Genomic DNA, 20,830 nt, shown 5'->3' with positions numbered 1-20,830 from the left:
AAATTCTGCGATTCCCTTCCAGCTCGGCGCGCCCATGTTCTCATCTGCAAATAGGGTGGCCACTGGCAACCTTTACACTCTAGTCTCTCCGTAAGACTGGAACTAGGCTACTCACATCGGCTCAAGAGCATCCTCTCTGTCAAGCAACCATCTCTTCGACTTTCTCTCACACACGGAACCCCCCCCCCCCCCCCCCCCCCCCCCCCCCCCCCCCCCACACACATTTTCATACACTTCGCTCTGCATTCACTACCGCTCCTGGCAAGGCTACTGTCTATTGGCATCCCCAGCTTGCTTCCTCTTCACCATCTCTGGCAGCTTTGGACGATTTCAGGTTTCATCACCATGCAAGTATTTGCTTCTTACCCTATCCTTACTCTCTTCTCAAAGCTTGAATTGGTATGCTTTCCCTTTGGACAACAGTGTATGCTCAGCATATTCATGTTCCAAAAACACTCTTTAGATAGTTTGGGGCTGATCTTGATGAGCATGTACTTTAGAGACCTTCACATTTTTACAGTTTTTGCCTTTATTTTTGTAAATTGTATCTCCCTTTGAAAGAGCAGTCCACTCTTAGATTCTGCCATCTCATGTTATAAAAATCTTTTGTACAAATCAGAAACATTGTCTTTAAGGTTTAATATAGATTCACTGTGCAACTCATTGTGAAGAGACACATTGGTTTTTCATGTCGGAAAATGAAAGGGCACTCTTGAGGTTTGTGGATGGGCATCATATTCAAACTAAGCCATACATGCCTGCAGTATGAGGTAGCTGTTATCTCCAGTATTGCCTTTTATAACATCACAGGTATCTCTTTTCAGTCTCGGTCTGCTATATTAGCCCAAGGACACCCCTTAGGCTTGAATTCCAGGTATTTTGGGTTTTTCGAGGCCAATATATAGACAAATCTTTCCAATTTTACATATTAATACATGGGATAAAACTGTGCTTGTGAGCTCAGAAGGTCTACCCACATGATGAAGAGCGTGTGTCCTGGTCAATATGTGTTTTGTAATGGTACACATTGGTGAACAACAAATGCAAAGTTTGGTTCAGATCCAGCACTATCAAAACACATGGTGTGCGGCGCAATTAGCAATTGAACATGGAGTGCCACAACTTTAGAGTCAGGTTAGCGTCAGTCTTCAGTAGCTTAGAATCTAGCATGTCAACTTTCTGACCCTCTAGTACATACATGATTGGGCATGTCATAGTTGTATACCCTCACTTGCACAGTACAGTCACTTAAGCATATAGGTATGAAGAGTCACTAAGTCATTTATTAATATGTGGCTTTGACATGAGATTTAAAAAATGTAGGTAGGGCAGGGCAAATTGCGAAAAAACCTATAAAAGAGTCACTTGGCCTTTAGTTTTTAGGATATTAGAACCTAGTACCCATGCAGGGGCATCCAACGCCCACAACACCTCAACACCTAGCCTTTACCATTGCTTACAACCCAACATCATCGGCGTTTTGCATCAGATCAGCCCAATGTTTTTGCATCAGATCAGCCCAGTGTTTTTGCATCAGATCAGCATAGCGTTTTGCATTAGATCAGTCCTAGCATTTTGTAGTTCATCTACATGAAGCATCAACACTCATCAATATTCAGTATTTAGCCATTGTATCAACATTTGTGCAAGTAATTACAGCAAGTACTTGCTTTGGCAACAAAGCAAGGGGGTCCTTGACGGTGATTGGGACCCTACATGCGGTGTCGTCTCTCTCTCTCTCTCTCTCTCTCTCTCTCTTTTATTGTATTCAATTCGGTTTCTCTCTAGTGAAGTAAAGTAACCTGGTGTTTGAAGCACACTGTGTAGCTCGGGTCAAAAGCTATCAAGTAAAACCTTGGCAAATTGAAATCGATCACATGGATTTCAAAGCTGGTCTAAAAAATAGCAAACTAGATCTGTGAAAAATCTTGAATTGCGATTAACTTTCCGGTCCAGACTCTGATCAGCGAGCCACAAAGACAAGCTTGGAGAGCACATCGAGCACTTCATTTTCAATGTGTAAACTTGCATTTTGGCAACTCCCATACATCTTGGCTTACATGTATCAAAACTCACCTAATGGCCCCCAAAACGGGAAGTGTTGCTTGCAGGCTGAGATCAAGTGAAGCTAAACGTCGCGAGGCAAGTGACACGGCTCGACATTGGGGGCGAGAGTGATGCGTGGGCAAGCTACAACATCGGCTAAGGGCTAGGGTTAGGGTTACAACAATTCAAGACTTGTTGGATAGATCTTCGAGGTATCTCGGGATTGTTTTCTTCTTCTTCTTCTTCTTCTCTCTCTCTCTCTCTCTCGGCAGGAAAAGAGGCTGTATACAATGTGCAAAAGAGACCTCTAGAGATTTGGAGATGCTCAATGGCCTATCACCCAAAGGAAGTAGAAAAGTGGGATAACAATGTGAGGACTATGTGGATATCATGGTGAATATATCATCTCTCTCTCTCTCTCTCTCTCTCTCTCTCTCTCTCTCTCTGTGTGTGTGTGTCTTGGTAAGAAAAGAGATTGTATACTATGTACAAAAAGGACCTCTAGAGATTTGGAGATTCTCAATGGCCTATCACCCAAAGGAAGTAGAAAAGTGGGATAGCATTATGAGGACTATGTGGATATCATGGTGGCCTGTATGATCAATGAAAATTGAACCATTGGGGAGGTGCATAATGCCATGTGATGTGACTACAATCCCAACCGAAAGAATTGAAAATCTCAGTGGTTTGTCAAGAGAGGAGCATCTACGCTGCTCCGCTGTCCTGGGGGAGCTTGCTGAAATATCCCACTGACTACAAAGAGTATGCAACAACTCAGTCCAAATCATTGTCAAAGTGGTGGATGTAGTAGAAGACTGTGAGCACAACGAGCCTTCCACATGGTCCAAAAGAGTGATGCTGTAGATCATAGTAAAAACTGTATCTAGCTCGTAAAATCCAATTTGTGACCTGCATATGGAATTATCTGTAGAGTGTTCGGTCTCTATTCCAACGAAGTAAACATGATGACAAGATCTGTTGGCAAGCCCTGGAAAAAGATGTGTGACCCTGGTAATTACAAAAGCCATGCAAACGCCCCCACGTCGCGAACCCATCATGTATGCTCACTCAAATCAACAAACAACAAACTGCCCTCCACATTGGCTGAGCATATGGACAAATCGAGAAACGGTGCCTCAAAGACTCAGGCTCTAAAGCACTTCTCTAAAAAGTTGAAGCAAGTGATCCATATTCATGACCAAAATTGTCATTGAAAAGCGGGTTAGATGCGCTGATCCTACCATACCTCTGGCTAACATGATCGGCTTTCATCTTTATATGATCGAGTTTCTTCGAAGCAGATTGCTTTGGAGGTGCAGTTGTGGACCGTAGATGCAAATCAATCATCCATGACGGATCACATCAACAAGACGCAAGAACTCCAATAGGTGATACGTCATATGAGAAAGCTGATTAGTTCAGAGGACATGACCATCCAACTTTTGACTGAGCTACCTCCTCGGTATTCCAATTTCTATTCTTCGTTGATTACCAGTGGCAGAGTAAACACTTGGGAAGAGATTGTTCCAATGGTGTTGGACCAAAAGGAGCGGTTCAATGCAGGGAAGAACTCAGGCTGTGAAGCCTTGGTCGATTCTTCCAACAACAAGCAAAAAGGGAAGAAGAAAAGAAACAATACTCTTGAGAAGGTTATACAGAAGCACCCTACACGTCAAGCTACTGCGGTTTTGGAGCTGGTTTACATCGAAGATTGTGAACCTATGCAGTCTCCGTCTTTGGGCAGAGCTCTTCACTTCATGTTTTTGGTGGATGATTACAATTGATTTACTCGGGTATATTTTCTACATCACAAGTCAAAGGCATTTGATATTTTCAATAATTGGCGTGCTTTTGTGGAGAAGGAGAGCAGCAAAGTGTTGAAGACAATTCGATTGGATAAAGGTGGGAGTTTACTTCCAATGTTCTTATACAATTTTGTGTAGACCATGGCATCAAGCGACAACTTGCAAATTTCGGATCGCCCTCAGAGAATGGAATTGTGGAGGAGAAGAATAGGATTGTGGTTGAGATGGCACGATTTGTACTCGAGCATTGAGATTTGCCAAAGTCTTTGTGGGCGGAGGTAGTGGCGACGATAGCTCACGTTATAACTCGGTCTCCTATATCCGCAGCTCCAAGGAAGACTTTGTTTGAGGCTTATTTTGGTAGAAAACCCAATGTCTCTCATTTTCGAATATTTGGGAGCGATGCATACGTCCATGTACCAAAGCACCAGAGGGGCAAGTTTGACCCTAAGTGCAACAAAATGTTCTTTGTCGGCTACAATAGTCTTGCCGGTGGATATTGACTCTATGATCTAGAGAAGAAGGACGTTGTACTAACCCGCGATGTTGTCTTCAACTAGGATATTCCTTCAGAGGGGGCTTCCGCTCCCAAATCTTCCACGAGGAGCCCTAATTAACCCAGTACTTGGAGCTCTCTATCATGATGTTCCTCTTGACCCTCTTCTTCGGTTCTTGTCACCTAGGCTCCGAAGGAGAATGCACCTATCCCTGATGATGCAGATGACAGTGGTTCTCACCATGGTGCTAATGTAGAGGAGGATGTACCAATAGCTTCCTCTTTTGTGGGAAAATCCGACAAGTTATCAAAGGGGCTATTGGAAACTTTGCGAGATACAATTACTTCAGATTCAACTCCTATCTCTAGGGTTTAGGACAACCTAGGAAGTGCTCTCGCACCCTTGTGAGCTTGTACGCAGGACGTGCATGTCGAGGAACTTTAGAGTAGCTGTGTAATGTGCAGCGGAAGTGAATGATGGTGTAAGCTCAGGATGAGTGAACAGTGAGTGCTCAAGGTTCCTTTTACTCCAGAGGAAGGGAGAGCCTTTCTTGCTTAGAGGGAGAATGTGCAATGACCAAAACAATGAGTGTGGAAAACTGGCTGCAAAGTGCATGAGAGTGCTAGAGAGAGAGAGAGAGAGAGAGAGAGAGAGAGAGAGAGAGAGAGAGAGAGAGAGAGAGACAACACCAGATGGGGTCCCAAACCCCCTCCAAGGGGCCCCCTCTCTATTGCTAGAGAGGTATTTGCTTTAGATTGCACAAGGTCTGGTACAATGCTTCTAGATGCTGTGGTACTTGACGGCGACGATGACGACGACGACGACGACGATGTTGACGACAACGACGATGAAGACCGAGGGCTGAAAATAAAAAACGCTAGGGCTGAAGCTGGCTGAAAACTCGGCGCTGACCTAGGGCTGAATTCTGCAACCGTGTCGGCGACGACGATGAGGCTATGCAAATCGCTGCTGGCTGAAATCTGCAAACGCTGGCTGAAATCTGGCAAGGATTTGTTGCGGGAAGTGGGTACTACGCCGCGAGGCTATAAGGCTGATTGCTGATACAAAAACGCCGAGGGCTGAAACTGAAAACGGTGAGGCTCTGCTAGCAAAAAAGATAGATCGGTTGATTGGCTGAGAAAACGTCAGGGGTGCTGGAATGCTGCAGTGCATTGTCTGTCTGTGCTCCTTGGTCTTCTTACCCTGTGACTTCTGCTTCTTCATGGCCCCCCATGGGCCACATATATAGGTGTTTCAGTGTGGATCGAGCTGAGCTCCCCACAGCCCCCACGATTTGGAATAAGAAGTCTTTTATTAAATAATAAGTGCAAGAGGTGTTCACATGCACTTTGGACAAAAAGGGTTCATGCGGTGGAAAATGCTCATGTTGGGAACTGATGGGTTGTGCAATCAGAGGGTATGCAGCTACTCTAAGTGCCTGGACATGCACGGCTTGTGTACAAGCTCACAAGGGTGCCAGAACATTTGCTAGGCTACCTAAACCCTAGAAGTAGGAATAGCTTGTCCACATGCACATAGGGTTAGATGTGCACGTGACATCCCCTCTTTTCAAGCTGAGATACTGGTACCGAGCTGCATGGCTTCTTTGTAGTCTGTCAACAACTCAGGGTAATCTGTGAAAAATGCCTCATCAACCCTCGGTGCCTCGTGGGTTCCTCAATCTTTGTCACGTGACACATCCAACCCTATGTGTCCGTGGACAAGCTACAGCAGGACAAGGGTTCAGTCAGTCCAGTTAGTCTAGATTTAGAAGTGATCTGGCACTTTTGTGAGTCTATTCGTAGACCGTGCATGTCCAAACACTTAGTGTAGATGCATATCCTCTGGTTGCACACAGCATGATCATAAGCATTCCCATCAGAATCCATCAGAATCCTTCAAGGGAATTTTTCAGTGCATTTAGCCTATTTTCTCTATTTTTGACATTTTTCACTTATTATTTTCAAGTGACTTTTGTTGGAAAGTAGGTAGGGCAAATTGAGTAAGTTTGTATATAAGCAAACCTAGACTAGCACTTTCTGGCAAAAGAGGTAGCAGGAGCACCTTGCTCAACAGGCAACTTCTCAGCAAGACCAACCCCCGCGACAACTCTAGCGTTTTTGCACCAGATCAGCCAGCGTTTTTGCACTTGCAGATTCCCGGCGACAGTAGACAGCAGATGAGCCCTAGCGTTAGCAAATTCCCACCGCAACACAAGAGATTTCCTAGCGTTAGCAGATTTCCCCGCAAGGTCAGTTTTCAGTCCTAGCGTTTTTGGTTTGCAGATCAGCCCCGGTGCTTTGCAAATTCACCGCGATGGAACATCAAGAAACCTCAGCGTTTTCAGTTTTCAACACTTACCCGAATCTCGCAGATCTCACCTTTCCGCAGCAGTTCCTCGCCGCACGGTCAGTTTCCGCAAGGTTTACATTTTCAGCCCGGAAAACGCAGATTTCAGCATCTGCGTTTTCAGCACGTCGTCGCATCGTCGTCATCGACATCGTTGTCGTGCCATGGCACGTTCATAATGTGAAATTAAAGTATCTACCTCACTCTTTATGTTTATGATGTGTGGGACCAAATGCTACAATGTACATAGTGTGATATATGCGAAAATGAATGTCACGGTTGTAGTCGTGTACATACCTTGCCGGGCGGGTGAGGCCCTACACGTGGCACCATGGAATGCTTTTTCACATAAATATATTCCTAATTTGCTTTGGGAATGTACAAATGTCAAGTGTTTCGAAGTGGCACGCTCGTTTTGCTTAGAAAGTTCAATGCGGGCAATCTCGGCAAAAAATAGCATGTTTTGTGCGTTGGTGTGAAAGAAGTATCCAAAGTGCTTACCAAGTGAGAAAATGAGGTTCAACATGAAATTTGAGCCCAATGGGATTTTTCCACAATTTTAGGGATTTTTCTCAGCTCGTTTGGGCTTTTTACGGACAAAAAGTGACATTTTTAGACTAAAAATGGCCTAAAAATGGTAAAAAATAGCCCAAAAAAAGCTCAAAATAGCTATGAGTGCCACATTGATGACGCTGGCGTTGTTGCTCAAGTTGTATGGGAATTTTTAGAGCCAAGAATGAGCTCATTTGGGTACATGAACAAGGAGATACAACCATTCCTTTACAGGGTGCTAGTGCAGTCCCGTGCTGCTTCCACTACATGGTTGAGGCTGTGAGGTCTCCAATTAGGGTCTCCCATTCTCAAATAACTACTTGGGCTTCTCCAATGAAGTACTGAAGCTTCCATGAAATGGTTATAACGAAGAATCGAAGCGTAAATTTAGGGTTTTTAACAGGTCGAATGAGCACTGCATCCGTGCAATTGGGAGCGAGGCTACACCTAATCTTCACACACACAAGAGTTTTGAGTTAGTATTGGTTCTTTTTCAAAGTGGAGCTTTCATGGCTGGAGCTTTGTTCTATTTTAGTGTGTTTTTGGCTTCAAATCGTCTACGCCTTGCTTAATTTTGCTACGAATCCTCACAGTTAGAGGCCCGGCGCTTTCCTAGTCCCACTACGCACTTCTTGACACATTTTTGGTGAACCCGACGCGAAGTAGGCTAGGGTGAGGGTTCAAAAGCTTCATTGAAGGTCTCAAAAGAAAGGTTTAAAGCTATGGAGCAACAAGAGCAACAGGGGGTTCGGTTTGATCCAGTCACAATGCAAATGTTTCAAGCTTTTGCAGTGTTTATGCAGCAGCAGCAAGCTGCAGAAAGGAGGGAGCTCTCCTCGACCAAAGCGCTTCAATTTGTGGTGAAGAAAATGGACCAATTTAAAGGTAAAGATGTAACAAAGTATCTTTGTGGATATGTAAAGGAGATGGAGCTTCATTGAGTGCCCGAAGCAGAGATGGTGCGAAGTTTTGAACTTGCTGTGGTTCCCGAGATCAGAGAGCATGTAAGGGGAATTAGAAATGAGCATGGGGCAACTTTGGAAGCATTCAAATTAGCCTTGAAGGAAGAGTATTTCATGGAGGACTCCGAAAGGGTAACAAAGAGGACTTTCTTAGAGTGGGTAGTTCGGCCAAAAGAGGGGCTCTCGCCTACCGAACTGCTAAGGGAATTTGAACGCCGCTATGATCAACTTTCAAGAACTGAAAAGGCTACTCTAAAATTGGAGAAGACAGAGATCTTTTTGCAAGCCGCAGGTGAAGAGATTCAAGAGAAGTTAGAGCTACTACTTGAGGATAAGGATGCGGAACAGGGTTTGAAGACTGATTGGAATGAGGTCGAAGACGCCATTTCACTGCCAGCTAAGAGACGACGACGAAGAGACAAGATGATAGTCAATCCTACTCAATCCCCAAATGTTTCCGAGAGTCCTATAAAGCCTGTGATTGTGGTTCCAAAGAGTGACAAATCCATCCTAGATGATATTGTCAAAAGAATGCAAGAGCTCAAGTTAAAGCTTACAAGGCTAGAAGAAAAGGGACAACCATCAGGTCAATCTACAGGGCAACGATTGCAAACCAGAGAAGGCTTTGTCAATAGATGCATATGGTGTGATAGTACTGACCATGGAAGGAGTGATTGTGAAAGTTTTAAAGACGCTTTGACAAAGGAACTCGTTTGCTTTAAAGATGGAAAAATTCACTTAAGTGAAACAGGTAAGCTCTTGGGAACAAACTTTGGCAAAGGCGGGATGAAGAAACTAGTTGAGGATATGGCTACTAGCCATGCCATCTCGATGGTTGAGGCAGCCGCCTATGGGTTGAAGGTGGATCCTATCAAGAAAAAAGGATCATTCAAGGTTGGAGAAGATGAGTCTAATGATATTGGAGAGCTATGGCCATGCGCTATAGAGTCTGCTATGAAGGGATAAAATGACTACAGAGGTTTTACATGAAGTTGGAGATTGCATTCGGCTTGAAACAGGTTGGAATGACCCTGTAGACTCTTTGTCAGTGCATGTATATATTGCCAAATGTCAAGCAAATGAGGCCATTGTTGAAGAGAAACGTAGGCGCGAGAATGGGGATGAAGGGCCTTCAAAGCGGGCAACGAGGAGTGGAGGTAGAAATGACATAGTGCCTCCTAGATCACCTTCCCCGCAGCAAATGCCTGTCCCCCAAGTGCCTATGCAAGAAGCCTCTAAAGACAAGAAGAAGGATGCAACAAAATCCAAAGCAAAGGGTCCGGCCTACAAACTCCGATCCGATATAGAGGCAGCAACGGATCTCAAAAAGGTTTTGGAAGAGAGGATTCTAAACAGTAAGGTGGAATTTACCTTGGTTGAGGTCCTTGGTACAGCAAAGCGGGAATTCCACGAAGAAATAATTGATATCATAAAGAGGAAGCGGCAGTCTCTTACTGAATCTATCCATGTACAAGGTGAAGAAGAGACTTTAAATGCACAGGGTGTACAGGTCTATGGCAAACAAGGTGATGAAACTATTGTTGGATGCTACAAGTCTAGGGGAGGAGTAAAACACGTTCGCTTCTTGGATGATGAAGATGAAGTGGAGACCACTCACAAGAGCTACTACTTGAATAGTCACTGGGCAAGAGCAACTACTGAGACGCTGGTAAAAGTGGGAGACTTAGAAGAGCCATACATTGCGTTGATAGATCATGGGTCGGAAATTAACCTCATGTCAAAGAGTCTTTATCAAAAAGGGAAATGGCCAATTGATATAAATCATGGATGGATGATTCGTGCAGCAAACAACTCATCGAGGGAGCTGTACAGAGCTTGTCCAAATGTAAAGATGACTATTGGGGATGTGAAAGATGACCAAAATTTCTTTGTACAGGAGATGTCTACATATCCTCTTATCCTTGGGCAGCCATACATCACTGCTACTCGCATGGAAACCAAGGTGATGGATGATGGGTCAACTTATGCAAGAATAAGGAGCAGGGATGGAAAGCGTGCAATACAGTTCCTTACTGTTTGTGTAGACCATGAAAGGAACCGTGAAAGTCTTAGAGAGCAACCCTTGCCAAAGACAAACAAAGAGTTCAAGGACTACAGGGATATGAGGGGTTTTGGCCATGTACCATTGTAGAGCGGGATTGCAGTGGTACAAGAAGAGAAAGGTTCTCGCATGATGTATATGTAAAGGAAACATTTTCTACAGGTTTTGTAGGATTATCAGACTATGGATCTATTGCTTTTACAGAGTGTGAGGACTTAAAGCGGGGTGAACGATAACATGTAAATAGTGTACAAAGAGGTTTGAAGATGAATGGTTTGCTAGAAGATGATGAATGCATTGCAGGTGTGTTTGATGAGTGTTCTTTTGTGGATACTATGCAAGATTTGGAGTCTTTAATGGATTGCAATTTGCATATGGGAAGTGAGGTTGTGAAAGTATGCTCAATAGAAATGTACAAGGTCATTGAAGATTTCAAAAATGCTCAAGGTGTTGATGTACGAGTGGAGACTAAGTATAAGTCCGTGGCAAAGAAAGTGAAACCAATGGCATTACCTCTACCAAAAGATTGCACAAATAAGATGGAGCAAGCTGCTTTGCAACCTAGCCTTCGTAACCCAAGCAAGATTGGACACAAGTTCACAAAGGATTCTTTGAAAGAGTTAAAGGTTGGTTGCGAGGATAGTTTGACAAAAGCTGAAAAGATATGCTTTGAAGACATGCTTGCCAAACACGGAAAAGCTTTTGCATTTGAGCCTTATGAGATAGGGTGTGTTGATTCATCCATGTTGCTCCTATGGTGATCTTCACTATCCCTCATGTACCTTGGAACTTGAGACCTATTCCTGTTCCAAAGGCTCATTTGCCAAAACTCATTGAGTTACTTAATGAAAAGATCAAGATGGGTATCTTGGAGCCTTCTTGTGCTCCGTATTTAAACAGGTGGTTCATAGTTCCGAAGAAAAATGGTTCTTTACGCTTTATTCAAGATATGCAACCTGTAAATAAGGTGACAATCAGAAATGTGGGTATAGGGCCAATTGTCGATGAGTTTGCAGAGGCATTTGTAGGAAGGGCAATATATTCTATGGGAGATTTATACTCAGGGTATGATCAATTCCAACTAGCAATGGAAAGTAGGGACTTGACTACCATGAGGACACCCTTGGGTTTAGTAATGATGTGCACCTTACCTCAGGGGGCAACGAATTCAGTTGCACACATGATGAATGGTATGAACAAAGTCCTACGTGACTTCATACCGCAAACTACAATGCCTTTCCTTGATGATGTGCTAATCAAAGGATGCGATGTAAGTGATAAAGATGTGGCTCTAGACTCGAGGAGGTGCCGAAAGTATTTGGCAAACCATATCAACGATTGTGATAATATCTTGTCAAGGTTGGAAGAGGTGAACCTTACCTTGTCTGGCCAAAAGTCAATGTTTGGTGTGAATGAAGTTCTTATTGTGGGACATATGTGCGGGCCATATGGTAGAAGGCCTTGTCCTGCAAAGATTGATGTAATCCAAAGAATGAAAGAGAAATGTATAAATGTCACTGAGGTTCGAAGGTTCTTGGGTGTATACGTGTTTTATGTTATCTGGATTCCGCATTATGCACATGTAGCAGAGGCTTTGTATTAGCTTTTGAGAAAGAATATGTAGCAGAGCCTTTGTATTAGCTTTTGTATTAGCCTTTGTATTAGCTTTTGAGAAAGAACAAAAAGTTTCAATGGGAAGAAATGCATACCCATGCCATGAGGAAATTAAAGAAGTTGCTGCTTATGTCTCCAACTTTGAGAAAAGCAAACTATGAATGTGGAAGATATGTAATTGTGACAGTGGATACTAGCCCCACAGGAATTGGATGGGCGATTGGGCAAGATGATAATGATGGCAAGCGATATGTGGTGAGGTTTGGAGCAAAAGTCCTAAGTGCTCGTCAACGCAACTATCCACAGGTAAAAAGAGAGTTATGGGGAGTAGTCACAGCTTTGAAATGTGTGACAAAGAGTATTTGATAGGAGCAAATGTAATAGTGAAGACTGATTGTTTACCCCTTCTTGGAATGATAACAAGTCGCTCAACTCCCGACATTGCTATGTTGAGATGGATTGCCTACATAAAGTCCTTGAATCCAGAATTTAAGCATATTGCAGGGAAAGATAATCCAGTTGCAGATATGCTTTCAAGAGCAAGGTATGAAAAAGAAGAAGACATGGTTGTCGAGGGCGATGACGCAGGCACACAGTTCTATAGTATCTCTCATGTCAAGGGCGATCATGTTTGTCTGTCAAATGCACTTGAGTCATTTACAGAGGACCTATATCAAGGTGACTGGTTGGTCATTGGACGCTATCTGAGCACTTTGACAAGGCAAGAAGGGGTGAGTGATCAAGAGTTCAAAAGAATACGGAGAAAGGCCTATGGATACTTTTTGAAAGATGGGTACTTATGGAAGCATCCAAAACAAAGAAATGGAATGCCAATGAGAGTCGTGAATGATAAGGACACTCAAAATGAGCTTATGAAAAAGTTTCATGAGAGTCGTTATGCTGGACATAGAGGTGTATAGGCCACCTTTACTAAAATGAAAGAGAGGTATTGGTGGAAAGGTATGTATAAAGATGTATCTCACTTTGTGGAGTCCTGTGAAACCTGTCAAATGTATTCAAATGTACGTCATCGTGATGGGTTGCACCCTACTTACCCATTGGCCATGCATTACAAGTGGGTAGTAGATCTGGTTACAATGCCATTGGGCTTATGGCAAATGAGATACATAGTGCTTGCACGAGAAGACTTAACCAATCAAGTTGAAGGTTGTGCTCTAAGAACAAAAAGCACAGAAGGGGTATGTAAGTTCCTCTTGGATGATGTAATTAGCCGTTATGGTTGAGTTGGGAAAATAACAGCGGACAGGGGTGAGTTGGATGCTGACAAAGCAAGGGAGTTTTTCTCTAGGTTGGGCATTAAACTTGCTCTCACTAATGCATATAATCTTGAGGGAATTGGTAAATGGGAGCGTGGGCATCCTCCTATCATTAAAGCTTTAGCTAAGGCGTGCAAAGGTAAAATGCGAGAGTGGCCTAGGTTGTTGCCTTATGCTTTATGGGCTGATCGTACAACTCATAGCTCAGTTACTGTTATATGTCTTTTGAGTTGATGTATGGTCAGAAACCTATAATGCCAATTGAGGATGTAATTCCCACATGGAATGTATTACCTTGGGAAGATGGAATGAGTAGGGAAGACCTTCTTGCTTTGCGCATACAACAGTTGGAAAGAAGGCCCTAAGATATTGAGATTGCAGTAGCACGATTAAAAGATGCAAGGTTAAAGAATAAGGACAGGTTCGACAAGAGGCATAGGCTCAGACCTAAAGCTATTGAGGAAGGTGATTGGGTGTTGGTGTATGACAGTAGTCTTGAAAACCAACATTCAACAATAAGAAAGCTTTCAAAGAGATGGTTTGGTCCTTATGTGGTTCAGCATGTACATGGGAATGCAACTTATACCTTGCATGAATTAGATGGGACAAAAATGAAGATTCCCATTGCAAGGAAAAGAATCAAGTTATTCAAAAGAAGAGGCGATACAGATCCCTTTGATTCACAGGAAGGTCAAAATGAAGGCTCTGATGAAAATGGTATGGATGTGGATGGAGAACAAGAGGATGATGCGTTAGATTTTGTTGCAAGCGATGATGAAATCGACATGTATGTTGACTTAAATGAAGATTCAACCTGCAAAAGATATCTGTGGCACATGTCGGAGGATGTGCAGGTTTAGAGGGGGTGGATGTCGTGCCATGGCACGTTCATAATGTGAAATTAAAGTATCTACCTCACTCTTTATGTTTATGATGTGTGGGACCAAATGCTACAATGTACATAGTGTGATATATGCGAAAATGAATGTCACGGTTGCAGTCGTGTACATACCTTGCTGGGCGGGTGAGGCTCTACACGTGGCACCATGGAATGCTTTTTCACATAAATATATTCCTAATTTGCTTTGGGAATGTACAAATGTCAAGTGTTTCGAAGTGGCACGCTCGTTTTGCCTAGAAAGTTTAATGCGGGCAATCTCGGCCAAAAATAACAGGTTTTGTGCGCTGGCGTGGAAGACGTATCCAAAGTGCTTACCAAGTGGGAAAATGAGGTTCAACATGAAATTTGAGCCCAATGGGATTTTTCCACAAGTTTGGGGATTTTTCTCAGCTCGTTTGGGCTTTTTACGGACAAAAAGTGACATTTTTGGACTAAAAATGGCTAAAAATGATCAAAAATAGCCTAAAAAAGCTCTAAATAGCAAAAAATGCCACATCAACGACGCTGGCGTTGTTGCTCAAGTTGTATGGGAATTTTTAGAGCCAAGAATGAGCTCATTTGGGTACATGAGCAAGGAGATACAGCCATTCCTTTACAGGGTGCTAGTGCAGTTTCGTGCTGCTTCCACTCACTACATGGTTGAGGCTGTGAGGTCTCCAATTAAGGTCTCCCCTCCTCAAATAACTACTTGGGCTTCTCCAATGAAGTACTGAAGCTTCCATGAAATGGTTACAACGAAGAATCGAAGCGTAAATTTAGGGTTTTTAACAAGTCGAATGAGCACTGCATCCGTGCAATTGGGAGCGAGGCTACACCTAATCTTCACACACACAAGAGTTTTGAGTTAGTATTGGTTCTTTTTCAAAGTGGAGCTTTCATGGCTGGAGTTTTGTTCTTTTTTAGTGTGTTTTTGGCTTCAAATCGTCTACGCCTTGCTTAATTTTGCTACGAATCCTCACAGTTAGAGGCCCGACGCTTTCCTAGTCGCATTGTGCACTTCTTGACATCGTCACTGATATAGAGTCATAATTCAGCAGATAGAAGATTAGCAGATTTCAGCCCTTAGATCAGTCTCGCCATCCCCATCGTTGTCATCAATCTAGCCTAGACTTGCATCGGTCACATGCATTCAGTTTGTACAAGTTTGTGCAATCAATAGTAGACCACTCTCGTCGACGAGAGTGGGGCCTTCGGAGGAGGGTTTTACAACGTCTCTGGTGTCGTATTCTCTTCTCTATCTCTCAGTCTCATGTACTTTCACGCACAGTGTCCATCCACTTGTTTGTGATCATTGCACTTTCTCATTAAGAACGGAAGGCTCTCCCTTCCATAAGAACAAAAGGAACCTTGAGCACAGTTCGGAGCACTCATCTTGAGCAAAGTTCAAACATTCATTTCGCTGCACCTAACATTGGTATCAGACCTTTGGCAGTGTTCTATATCACTCAAGGAAAGAACCACAAGAGTCACAAGAATTTTTTTGCTTGTTGCGGTCGCACGAACCCAAGTTCGCTCGGGCTTGTCGATTCCTAATGGTGTTTTTGAAGAGTGACAGGAATCCAAGGAAAGAAGGGCTTGTCCAACGTCCCCTTGTGCTTCTTTTCAGTCATTGAGAGCGGACCGTGCACTTAGCGGCCGGTCAATCGACGTGAGGTGGGAAAAAGCAACCTTGGTGTGAGCGCAAGGCCGCCAAGGGGTGCGCCCGCGGAAAAGAGTAGAACTCGAGTGAAGAGAAGATCCTTCTCAAACACAGATTGCAAGCGAAAGAAAACCTCAAGAACCTCAAGACCCTCAAGAACCCAAGAATCCAAGTTCCTCGTGAACTTAAGAACCCAAGACCCACAAGAACCCAAGTTCCTCGTGAACTTAAGAACCCAAGTTCCTCGTGAACTTAAGAACCCAAGAACCCCAAGAACCCAAGTTCCTCGTGAGCTTAAGAACCCAAGAACCCACAAGAACCCACGACTTCAGTGGATGGTCATCACTCGAAGCGGAATGGATACTTCTTGGAGGTGATGAGCATGAGAGAGGCGAAGAAGAATTTTCCCCACCAGGAGGTTTTTCCGACCCTCCCCCTTCCCCATCTACGTCAAGGATTGCACTAACTCCTATGGAGGAGTTAGAGTAGATGTTTATGGACAGGAAGTTAGAATGCGAAGCAAGAAATGCAGAAAGAATGGTAGAAATGGATCGCAGGCACGCAGAAAGAAAAGCAGAAAGAGAAGCAGAAAGAAAGGCAGCCAAAGCAAGACAAGAACAGAGCGATCGACACATAAAAGAGTTGTTGCGACTCTTTTCTCAAGTTCAGGCACAGATGCAAAAGATTCGGGAAAAGGAGACTCTCTCAGTCTCTTCTTCTCCCAAGCATGACACACAGGATTTGCTTGATTATGAGAAGCATGATGAATCGAATGATAATGATGAGCATGATGATTTGAATGCCAATGATTTGCATGATGATTTGGATGACAATGACAAACATGATGATTTGCACGATCAAGATGTGATTTCTCACGAGCATGATGATTTGCATGATCAAGATGTGATTTCTCATAAGCATGATGATTTGCATGAAGAAGATGTGATTGTTCACAAGAAGGATGATGTGTTAGTTGATACTTTCTCTAGTGAAGCTAACCTCATTGTAGATTCGATCAATCACGAAGAACCAATCTTGGCTCTCGAGCCTAGGTCCAAAGAACCCCCTGAGGAAGAACCGATCTTGGCTCTTGAGCCTAGGCCCAAAGAACCCTCACAGGAAGTATTATGTGTTCGCATGATTAGTCAGCACGCATTGTACAAGTGTTTCATTCGTGATCATTTCCTGTATTTTCGTCAGCGTCTTTATGTGATCCCTTCTCCTAGGCATGACATATTGTACGTTGAGCACGTTTCACTCATGAATGAGCACGAATGTATGCGGATTGTTCATGAAATTCTGAAAAGTATTCATTCAAGGAAGCCACATTCCATATCTCTTCCTTGGCATGACACATTTGTAGAAAGAGCACATGACAGTATGAGCACCAAGCATGGGCATTTCCGTTGTGAATTGCCACAGTTGATTGCTTTAGATCCGCAGAGAAAGATTCGATCTCATGGTTTGCGTGTGTGTGGTGAACGGTTTGACACTCCGTCTATTTGTTCATCTACATTGCATGCACAGTCTTTTAGGAAGACAAGATTTTTTCCAGTCACTTTACATGGAATAGGTATGTTCATGTTTTTGTGTTGGAAGTGGTTTCAGGAATTTTCATCCATGGAGATTCTTGAAGAAGAAAGAAGCATGACTCTAAACGAAGTTGAAGCATTGAAGGAGCCACATAAGATTTTGTGTCGCATTCGGTGCGGCCCAAAGAAGCAAGTGTTGCAGACCTTTATGAAGTTTAAGTACCGCACGACCCACACATCAGAGTGGGCTGACGAAGAGTCCCTTCCAGGATTCCGGATGCTATTGACGATCTTCCTCGACGCCATACAGTTCGGTACCAGTACCTCACTTTGAAAAGGAGGGTATGTCACGTGACACATTCAACCCTATGTGTCCATGGACAAGCTACAGCAGGACAAGGGTTCAGTCAATCCAGTGAGTCTAGATTTAAAAGTGATTTGGCACTTTTGTGAGCCTATTCGTAGATCGTGTTTGTCTAGACACTTAGTGTAGATGCATATCCTCTGGTTGCACACAGCATGATCATAAGCATTCCCATCAGAATCCATCAAGAGAAATTTTCAGTGCATTTAGCCTATTTTCCCTATTTTTGACATTTTTCACTTATTATTTTCAAGTGACTTTTGTTGGAAAGTAGGTAGGGCAAATTGAGTAAGTTTGTATATAAGCAAACTAAACTAGCACTTTTTGGTAGAAGAGGCAGCAGGAGCACCTTGCTCAACAGGCAACTTCTTAGCAAGACCAACCCCCGTGACAACTCTAGCATTTTCTCTCAACAGAAGGCCTAGCGTTTTTGCACTAGATCAGCCAGCGTTTTTGCACTTGGAGATTCCCGACGACAGTAGACAGCAGATCAGCCCTAGTGTTAGCAAATTCCCACCACAACACAATAGATTTCCTAGCGTTAGCAAATTTCCCCGCAAGGTCAGTTTTCAGGCCTAGCGTTTTTGGTTTGCATATCAGCCCTGGCGTTTTGCAGATTCACCGCGACGGAACATCAAGAAACCTCAGCGTTTTCAGTTTTTAGCACTTAGATATCGCAGATCAAGTCTCGAACGTCGCAGATCTCACCTTTCCGCAGCAGTTCCTCGCCGCACAGCAGTTTTTGCAAGGTTTATAGTTTCAGCCCGGAAAACGCAGATTTCAGCATCTGCGTTTTCAGCGCGTCGTTGTCGCATCGTTGTCATCGACATCGTCACCGATATAGAGTCAGAATTCAGCAGATAGAAGATTAACAGATTTTAACCCTTAGATCGATCTCGCCATCCCCATCGTCGTCATCGATCTAGCTTAGACTTGCATCAGTCACATGCATTCAGTTTGTAGAAGTTTGTGCAATCAATAGTAGACCACTCTTGCCGACGAGAGTGGGGCCTTCGGAGGAGGGTTTTATGTCTCTGGTGTCGTATTATCTTCTCTATCTGTGAGTCTCATGCACTTTCACGCATAGTGTCCATCCACTTGTTGTGATCATTGCACTCTCTCATTAAGAACGGAAGGCTCTCCCTTCCATAAGAACAAAAGGAACCTTGAGCATAGTTCGGAGCACTCATCTTGAGCAAAGTTCAAACATTCATTCCGCTGCACTTAACAATCTTTGAACTTCAAAAGGTACTTTCGGGCTTGCTTCTTTGAAACATGGTGAAATCAATGTAGCAAAATTTGCTCTGGTACTATGACTTTTACTTCATCAACGATCTCGGGTTCTTCTTCTTCAGAAATGTCCTTAGATGGGTCTCCTTGAAACAACTTCAACCAAGAAACATGGAAAACGTTGTGCATTGACCATGAGTTAGGCAACTGCAATTTCATAGAAACCTCATTTATCTTTTTAATGATTGGAAATGGACCATACATGCGAAAATACAATTTTGGACACTTCTTTTTAATTGCTTAAGGTGTTGCTTCATGATCCGAAGATAGACCCAATCCCCTTCCTTGATAGTAACATCCTGACAATGCTTATTAGCCTGATGTGAATAAGACTCTTGAGCCTTGCTTAGCCGAAGCTTCACACTCTTAGTAATCTCATCCAAAGACTAGCTTTCAGCATTGGCATCAGGCAACTGACCGATTGATCGAGTCAACAAAGATTGAAACGGATGGCCAAATGCTACCTCATATAGAGTTCTACCAGTGGCACTGGAATATGAGTCATTCAAAATTGCTGGAACTAACGGGAGGTATTGCTCCCAATGAGACTGTTGATCGTGCACATAAGACTTCAAAACATCGAAAGCCAATTGATTGTAGATCTCAGTTTGACCATCGGACTGTGGGTGAAATACGGATGAAAAATTCAGCTTGGTACCAAAATTTGCAAGAAGTGCTTTTCAAAAATTTGACGTGAATCTGACATCCCCATCTGACACAATCGACTTTGGAAAACCACAAAGGGGAAATGAGTGCTTAATGAATCAGAGGTGCTAAATCTTGTGCTGTTACACGCTGAGTATTTCTTGAATGCAAACTAGGTGGAAGATTAGTCACAAAATCCATGGAAATGTCTTGAAATGGGCCTTTGGGAATAGGCAGCGGTAGCAAGAGTCCTTGCTGCTTACCCCTAGGGGCTTTGACTTATTGACAAATGAGACACTGTGTTCTTTTTGCATTTTAGGCCAAAAAAGAATCTTTCTACCTATTCTAAAGCGGTAGTCATGCCTCTGTGCCCACCCGTGAGTGCATCATGTGCTTCGTGCAATATGGATTGCTTAAGAGGAGGCAACACACAAAGACGGTGATGAAAATACGAGACCCTCATGAATGAGATAGTTGCTAGGCCCTTGGGAAGCAAGAGCCTACAACCGCTGCTTGCCAAACTCGGAATTTGCATACTCGTTTTTCATGCTATCAAAAGAAACTCCTTGAATGGAGACCGTTGAACTTGTCTCTAGAGCAAACATTTGTCCTTTGCAACTTAACGCATTTGCAATAGGGTTCGCTTTACCTAGAACATACTTAATCAAACCTCCAAATTGCTCAAAAAACTGAGACCACTGTGCTTGGCGATCACTTTAATGTGCACTAGGCATAGACTGAAGCCATTTGAGGGCTTGATGGTAAGTACGAACAGTAAACACTCTACCATACAAGAAATGCTTTCAATGCTGGAGAGAATGAATGATAGTGAGAAGTTCCTTATCATACACAGAATAATTCTTTTTTGCACTGTTTAGATTTCTACTGAGAAATGCAACTGGACGGCCATGCTGTTGTAGCATAGCTCCTATGGCGATGTTGTTCGAATCCGTCCATACATGAAAGGGGTCATCCCAAGAGGCAAGGATGAGACACGGAGCCTCAGTCACACTGCAACCTTGAGAGCTTCAAAAGCCTCAATGGTTGCCTCGGGCAAAACAACGCGTTGTCGGCGAGTTTTTACCCAATTCAAAACATCAATCACGGGTGCGACAATGCGTGCACAATTCTTTATATGCGAACTACATGCTTGACAGATGCCTAAAAAAGAGCGCACATCATATGCAATTTTGGGCAAATCCCAAGAATGAACCTGTTCTGCCTTTGCGGGGTCCACCTGACACCGTTTGCATAAGTGATATAGCCCATATAAGTAACCCCAATTAGAAAAAATT

The 20,830-nt window shown here is 43.4% G+C and overlaps 1 protein-coding gene across 1 annotated transcript in view; it reads left to right on the top strand.

Moving 5' to 3' along the window:
* The first annotated feature begins 217 nt into the window (after nucleotides 1-217).
* The window catches only part of LOC147453133 (uncharacterized), a 67,159-nt gene continuing 46,546 nt past the window's right edge, over nucleotides 218-20,830 (top strand). Inside the window, exon 1 of the mRNA XM_086518619.1 lies at nucleotides 218-351. Within this exon, the coding sequence (XP_086374745.1) occupies nucleotides 346-351 (6 nt within the window). The 5' untranslated portion in view covers nucleotides 218-345. The remainder of the gene's footprint in view (nucleotides 352-20,830) is intronic.

Source organism: Adiantum capillus-veneris, chromosome 8 (genome assembly GCF_014529385.1).
Source record: "Adiantum capillus-veneris isolate H3 chromosome 8, ASM1452938v2, whole genome shotgun sequence".
Lineage (NCBI taxonomy): Eukaryota > Viridiplantae > Streptophyta > Polypodiopsida > Polypodiales > Pteridaceae > Adiantum > Adiantum capillus-veneris.
The sequence above is the reverse complement of the archived record's forward strand: the minus strand, read 5'-3'. Positions and strand labels throughout refer to the sequence as shown.